The sequence below is a fragment of the Callithrix jacchus genome, chromosome 13 (assembly GCF_049354715.1).
Source record: "Callithrix jacchus isolate 240 chromosome 13, calJac240_pri, whole genome shotgun sequence".
Lineage (NCBI taxonomy): Eukaryota > Metazoa > Chordata > Mammalia > Primates > Cebidae > Callithrix > Callithrix jacchus.
In genome coordinates this window covers 16,530,706-16,538,303 of record NC_133514.1, presented here as the reverse complement: position 1 = coordinate 16,538,303, position 7,598 = coordinate 16,530,706, and the positions used below count along the sequence as shown (strand labels likewise).

At 44.9% G+C, this 7,598-nt stretch overlaps 1 protein-coding gene across 1 annotated transcript; it reads right to left on the bottom strand.

Moving 5' to 3' along the window:
* Positions 1–1,654: 1,654 nt before the first annotated feature.
* Positions 1,655–7,283, bottom strand: NEFL (neurofilament light chain). The gene is made up of 4 exons (XM_002756830.6): positions 6,137–7,283; positions 4,898–5,022; positions 4,188–4,507; positions 1,655–3,640 (listed from the first exon to the last, which is right to left on the bottom strand). The coding sequence occupies exons 1-4, from the start codon at positions 7,181–7,183 to the stop codon at positions 3,501–3,503; spliced, it is 1,632 nt and encodes a 543-aa protein (XP_002756876.1). The 5' UTR covers positions 7,184–7,283; the 3' UTR covers positions 1,655–3,500.
* Between the last annotated feature and the right edge of the window lie 315 nt (positions 7,284–7,598).

Here is a 7,598-nt window from a genome sequence, read left to right as displayed (position 1 = left end):
TCAAGCGATTCTTCTGCCTCAGCCTCCTGAGTAGCTGGAACTGTAGGTGTGTGCCACCACACCTGGCTAATCTTTGTATTTTTAGTAGAAACAGGGTTTCATCATATGGCCAGGCCGGTCTCAAACTCCTGACCTCATGATCCGCCCATGTCGGCCTCCCAAAGCGCTGCGATTACAGGCATGAGCCACCATGCCTGGCCATAATTTTAAAATAATAATAAAATGGGGGATAATAATCATACTGGACTTGGAACATTGTTGTATGTAAGGAAGAAATGAGTTAATACAGAAAATGTACTTAGAACAGCATCATAGGACACAGCAACCCCTCCAACAGCACTGGAATCTCCGCGTGGGGAAAAGAGTGACCAAGTTAATCGCTTACCAATTTGAGCAATTAAATTGCTAGCAATGAAACTTCACACTAAGTTCAGCAATTTCCTTTAGCGGATGGATTTTTAGTGAGGACTTGAGTGTCATATATGTGTTCTCCATTCAGCCATTTAGCCTGGACTTCTAAAATAAAGCAGTGAAGGTATTTCGGGAGATTTTGAATTATGAATCTAGGAAGGATCTGAGACATCCACCACTGAACCCTTGTGTAGATAAGCAAATTGAAGTTGGATAGAAATGGCCAATGTTCCATAATAGTGCAAAGCTAGGACCCAGGATGGACTCTTGATTCTTTGCTCTTTCCACAAGAAGGTATGGACTAGACTGGGACTGATTATTGAACACTCTTGACTTGGCAGTTATCGTGAAGGCATTTTAATCGATGGGAACTTTACCAAATAAATTTACATTGTGCTTCTACTATGGCAGGAACTATGCTGGATGCTGGGGATAAATTAATGAGCAACAGAGATCTGATTCTAATATTTCTGCAGATCTCACTACAGAAGTGGAGGAGGCAGACATTCATCAAATGATCACATAAACAGATGCCAATGGAAACAATTAAAAAGTCTATAAAGTCTTATGAACATATTTCATAGAATTTGACCCACTAGAAGAGGTCAGGGGAGGCTTCCTTTAGGGAATGATGTTTAAGCCTAAATCTGAACGGTCAATAGGAACTGGCTGGGTAAGGTTGAGGGAAGCAGAGAAAAGATGAATACTACAGACAGAGGAATCACCAAAAATCCTGTGACAGATGGGAGAACAGAATACCAGGGTGGCTGGAGTACCTGAAGTGGAGGGAAAGGCTGTACAATGAAATAAGGTTAGAGAAGTAGATAGGGGTCAGCACTATGCAGGCCTTGAAGATCACATTTGAGATTTCGGTTTTCATACTAAAAGCAGGAAGCTATTAGAGGGTTTCATTCAGGGGGATGAGGGAGACCAAGAGGAGGCCCTGGGAGAAGGTTAGAGTGGTGGCGGTATAAATTGAAAGGATTGGAAGGATTTAAAATGTGGAGGCGTTATCACTATAACTTGGTGATAGGTTATTCTAGAGGGGCAGAGGAGAGGCAATGGGAGGTAGGCTGTCATTCAAGGTGTCTGTTTAATAGAATCAGATGATTAGGGAGAGGGGATCATTCACTAGGAGAGGAGATACTGAAAGAGAACCACAAATTTAGGGGGAGCAGAGGGAAAAGGGGCAATGACCACAGCACAAAATTTGGGGAAATGTTAAAAAAGACTTCAAATTCAATTTAGGTTTTCTGGTATTTTATTATGGCACACAGGGTAGAGAATGGTACAGTGTTCTTACTTCCACCAAGGAGTTCTCAGAGCATCCAGCGATTTTCATTTGGCTAAAGTTACTTTTTGCATGTAGCTTGCATCTGTTTGAGACTTGCCATGTACATCATCCCATGTCTACTAAGCATAAATGTGAAAAGCTTGGTTTCTGAGGAGTTGTCTCCCCTTCACAGGAGCCAATACATTGAGAGTTTTCATAATTCCAGTCCATACCATCATGGCAAAGAAACAGCTTACCTATTTCCATAGTGACATATATTTAACTAGATATAGTTGGTACAAAGGGATTAAGTAACTTTAAATGGAGACCACTTTGGTTTCAGTTTAAATCCATAACTTATAAAGATTGTCTAAAAAACAAATATTGAATGAAATTAGCTGACAAAGCAATTGTTTCAGAATAAAGGCAGAACAGCAGATAGTCAATAATATCTATATATTTATTCCACATCAAATGCAAGTGCAAGAGCGTTCATAACTTTTCGATAAACAGAGAGGACATATGAGGTGTGTATCTGATAATATGTCCAACCAGTCAAGCTATCAGTGAAATCCAAATATCTTCCAAGACACATGCAGAGCAATGTCAATGTAACATACAAGCATATTACCTCCCCCCTTAAGTGATTCATAATTTCATTACCTGTATCTGTAGTTTTTTAAGGTTTGAAATTGTGTGAGATTAAATGCTATTTACTTGAGGCAACAGAATTACGCTTAACAACACACTAAATCATGAGCTCAGAATTGCAGGCAATATGTTTGCAGTGGAGTGACAAATAACCTTTGATAGTCCCTTCTCCTGAAATTATATATAGATAAGTCATTCCTTCTGATGGTACCACGTTCTCAGGTTTTAACCTCTGCCCATGATATTTAGACTATATTTTAAAATACAGTTACAGGGATGAATATATGGGATTCATATTCTAACCATATTGCATTATGACATAACAGTTTGAAATGACCTATTTATTGTGGTTCCATGGTATAATGGCTAGCACTCTGGACTCTGAAATGACCTATTTACCATAACGAGTATATCTGTCAAATATTTTCAGAATCGCTCCCTAGAAAGCCATCCCAAAACCTAACACAGTATATGCTATGGGGCAAAGTCTATTGTTTTTATAGACATTCTCATTTACTCATGTTTATTATCAGTAACATTTTTGAGGGGAGAGATTTCATGAATAGTTATGACCTAACTGTATCCCTCGGAATTTCCAATGAGGGAACAAAAAGAAAAGTCTTGGTAATTGTTAAAACTTGGAGTTCTTATGGAGGTCAATAGTCCACTGGTATATACTTTACACCAGTGCCAACTTTAAGGTATTTTGATTAACAACCAGAGCAAAAAATACATCATTAGGTATAACTTTATTTACTATTTATTGCACATAACTCAAGGTCTTGAACTGCTAACCACCAAAGGTTCAAAGGACTATTTTTCCATGAAGTTTAACATTAACATTAGTGAATTCATTTACTCATGTGGTGTTTTTTATTGTAAACATCTGAATCATTCACATTGCCATAGTTCCTGAACTCATAAGCGTGGACCATGCACAGGCTGGCAGCAAGCCAGAAAGCCACTCTGCAAGCAAACAGATACTCTGCATAAAGAGGAAATTCAGAGCACAACATTGAATGTCCAACCTAAGTCATCTCAGAATTATACATATATTGACTTTTTAATTCACACAGGATCTGGAACTCAACTGGTTGGTCGGTTGGTGATGGGGTTGACCTGATTTCGGGAGAATTGTTCCTGACATAATTAAGGAAATGGGGGTTCAATCTTTCTTCTTAGTTGCTTGCTCCTCCCCAGCACCTTCAACTTTCTTCTCCTCCTCTTCAGCTTCTTTGGTTTCCTCTCCTTCTTCAACTTCACCTCCTTCTTCTTCCTTTGCTTCTTCAGACTCCTCCTTGGCAGCTTGAACATAAAAAGAAAGTGTACAAAATCCAAATCCAAGGTAAGGCCAGTCAAAACATGGCTGTTAAGGTTTTATCTGTGAATGCAGATGAAACCGTCAGAGTGCTCACCACAACCTCCCAGCTCCATTCTCTCCAAAAGCACATGTAACAAACAACGCTTGCCATGAATAATTTGCCACTGAACACATATTTAAATGGAATGAGACCACTTCTAGGCATGGAAAGCTCTGCTCCTCCCAAAGATTTAACCTCACTATTTTTTTTAGGTGTCTGGTATCTATTTTTATTCCTTAGGACACCGACCTGTTATGTTAAATGAATGTATTTAAAAATGAAATTTTTGACCAATTGACCAATGAGGTCCATTTTGACCTCATTCAGAGTAGGTGCTTAGAAAAGGTTTGTTGAACAAGCAGAAAAATTATTTATGCTTCTAAAATCATATATGAATAAATAAGCAAGGCTTCATTTGTCTTATCCACCACCTAACAAATATCCACACCCAGTTTGCACTTGAAGTTGCAGGGGTTTGTTTCTTATCATACCTTCTTCCTCTTCGGCTGCCTCCTCTTCCTCAGCCTCCTCCTTGTCCTTCTCCTCCTCCTCGGCTTCTCCTTCAGAGGGAGGCTCATCCTTGGCTTCCTCAGCCTTAGCAGCCTCAATGGTTTCCTCCACTTCGATCTGTTCCTCTTGGACATGGCTGGTGTAGTAGGACGGGAAGGAGCGGGCGGACATCAGATAGGAGCTGGTCTGTAAACCGCCATAGGCAGATCGGCCAAAGACCTGGGAGCTCTGGGAATAGCCACTGGTTATGCTTCCCACGCTGGTGAAACTGAGCCGGGTCTCCTCGCCTTCCAAGAGTTTCCTGGGGATGCAGATGGAAGGTGAGGTTAAAAGAAACCTGTGTTTCACAACTTGCTCTGAGCACCCTAAAGGCTAAGGGAAGCAGGAGCAGGGCTGGGATTTATCAAAACTTAATGCCTGGGGATTTTGTGATGGAGACCAGAAACCAACAACAGGAACACATGAAATCGTCCTGTCAGATTTAAAAGGTAATGGGAAGCTAAAAACAAGACTCCTAATTACAGGGTTAAATTCTTATATATCTAAATACCTTCTTGGAAGAAGCAAAAAACTAACATTTCATTATTTCAAAGGACTATTCTTGAAGGTTTCTGATCCAACATAACTTTAATTGGGATCTGATTTTCTTCCTAAGGTTTAATGGCTGCTGTCTCTGCCCCTCTATTTTCACCTGTAAGCTGCAATCTCAATATCCAAAGCCATCTTCACATTGAGGAGGTCTTGGTATTCTTTTAGGTATCGTGCCATTTCACTCTTTGTGGTCCTCAATTCATTTTCTAATTTGTTGATCGTGTCCTGTTTGAAGACAAAAAAAAAAAAATATATCCAAGCATAAATATCTTCTATTACTTTACTGTAGTGTAGTTGTAAAGGCCTAGTTTCAATTAAAATCGAGGTGCACACCTTTGATAAAATCTCCCCTAGAATAATTTCCTGTATTTTTTTAAAAACCTTCTTGCCTAAAATAGCCAAGTTCATGAAGCCTGAGATGACAAACAAAATGGAAGAAAATTCTTTTCTTCTATTTCTTTACTTAATACAGCTTAATGATCATCAGAAAATGCCTGCAAGGAAACTAAGATGATAGAAAAACTGTTTCTCACCCACTGATTAAATCTTCTTTAGCTGGGTTACATGCCAAGAAACTAATGCCTTTCTGTACAGAAGAAAATAGCCAGACGAGAAAAAAATTATTCTCTCTAAAATATTTCCTATGTATCTAAATCATTTTTCTATTCCCCAGAAGAAAAAAAAAATTCTACTCCCCAGAAGATGGGGATCTTTTAAAATAGAGATCTTTTTAAAATTTTACTTTTTCTACTTCCCAGAAGATGGAGATGTTTTAAATAGAAATGTTGCACAAAGAAAAAGAAAAGAGTAAAAAGAAATGAACATCCTAGTTAACTGCCTAAAACAACGTTAACTATTTTCCTGTCTACCTACTAAATAAAGGAAGGGAGTGGTTGGTATAACTAGTCATAAAGCATGCTTGTCACCGTAACCTTTCAGAATTAATTGGGAGTTATTCACTCTACTATTTATTAACCAGATGATCTGATATTTGCTGCGAAGTAACTGGTGGTTAATACAGGTCAGTAGAGAGGAAATTTCACCGCAGGCCCCAGGCAACGCCCAGTTCCCACATCTTCCCCTCCCCCACCCAACACGGGCTGGGCAGCTTTAATGCGGAACTCGGGTGCAGCTGCACGGAGCACATTCCCAGACTACAGTGGCGCCCTTGCTCACGCCCTCCAAGTGCCCCACCCCGCCCACACAGGCGCCCAAGAGCCAAGCCTTATCCCCAAGAGCTGCCAGCAGCCGCACCACCCCTGGTCCCCACTTTCTGGGCGCACCAACTCTCCCCCGTGCTCTAGTCCTCCGCCCCCCTGTGTTTCGGGCGGTGCCGCACCTGCATAGCGCTGATGTCTGCGTTTTGCTTGTCCTCCAGCTCCTGCAGCTGCTTCTCCAGCGCTTCGTTCATGCCCCGGCATGCTTCGATCTCCAGGGTCTTGGCCTTGAGCAGGCGGCGGCTCTCGGACACCTCGTCCTTGGCGGCGCGCACGGCGTCGGTGTTCTTGGCGGCGCTCTCGGTCAGGACGGTGAAGCGGCTCTTGAACCACTCCTCGGCGTTCTGCATGTTCTTGGCTGCCAGCTTCTCGTACTGAGCGCGGATGTCCTTGAGCGCGGCGGAGAGGTCGGGCTTGGTGGACACGTCCATCTCCACGGAGATCTGCGCGTACTGGATCTGCGCTTGCAGCTCGGCGATCTCCTCTTCGTGCACTTTCTTCAGAAAAGCGATTTCGTCCATCAGGCTGTCGATGCGCTTTTCGAGCTCCGCGCGGGCAAGCGCCGCCTCGTCAGCGCCTTTGCGCGCTTCCATCAGCCTGCCCTCGGCGTCCTCGCGGCTCAGCACCTCCTCTTCATAGCGCGCCTGCAGGTTGCGTAGGGTCTCCTCGAGTCCTTCGCGCTCTCCCTGGAGCGCCTGCTTCTCGTTGGTGGCGTCTTCCGCCGCCAGGCGCAGGTCGCGGATCTCCTGCTCGTACAGCGCCCGGAAGCGGGACGGCTCCGAGTGCTTCTGGCGCAGCACCAGCAGCTCCGCTTCCAGGACCTTGTTCTGCTGCTCCAGCTCATGCACGCGCTCGATGAAGCTGGCGAAGCGGTCGTTGAGGTCCTGGAGCTGCGCCTTCTCCTGCGTGCGGATCGACTTGAGGTCGTTGCTGATGGCGGCTACCTGGCTCAGATCGAGGTTCTCCAGGCTGTGCATCAACGAGCCGGAGCTGGACGAGTAGCTGCGGCGCACGGACAGCGAGGAAGAAACCGGCGCCGAGTAGCTGGAGTAAGCGGAGCGCGCGGTGCTGTAGCCGCTGCGCACGCTGGAGATGTGCACCCGGGGCGTCTCCACGTAGCGCCGCTTGTAGGAGGTCGAGTAGTACGGCTCGAAGCTGAAGGAACTCATGGTGGCGGCCGGTGGCTCCCCAGCCCGCGGCGGCGGCGGGAGCCTGGAGAGAGAGAAGGACAGGGGAGTGAGGGAAGGGGAAGGATGGATGGCTGTGTGCGGCTCGGCGCCGTCCTGCCACCCCTATTTATACGCCGGGAGGATCCTGACGCAGCCTGCGATCGATCGCGGCGCGCCGGCCGGTGGGGGCAGCGCGCTGCTGCAGCCAAGGCGAGGATTCTGCGCAAAAGGGAAGGCGGGGGCGAGCGGCGGGCAGGGGAGCTGCGGCGCTCGTCCTTTACACTCTGCTCAGAGGCCCTTGATTTTCTCTGAGATTCCATGCACCCTCACTCATTTCCCTTCTGTATCCACCCACGCACCCCCCACCATCCTGCACCGCCCAGACCCCTTATCACTTGGATCCTTAAGTGTCCCC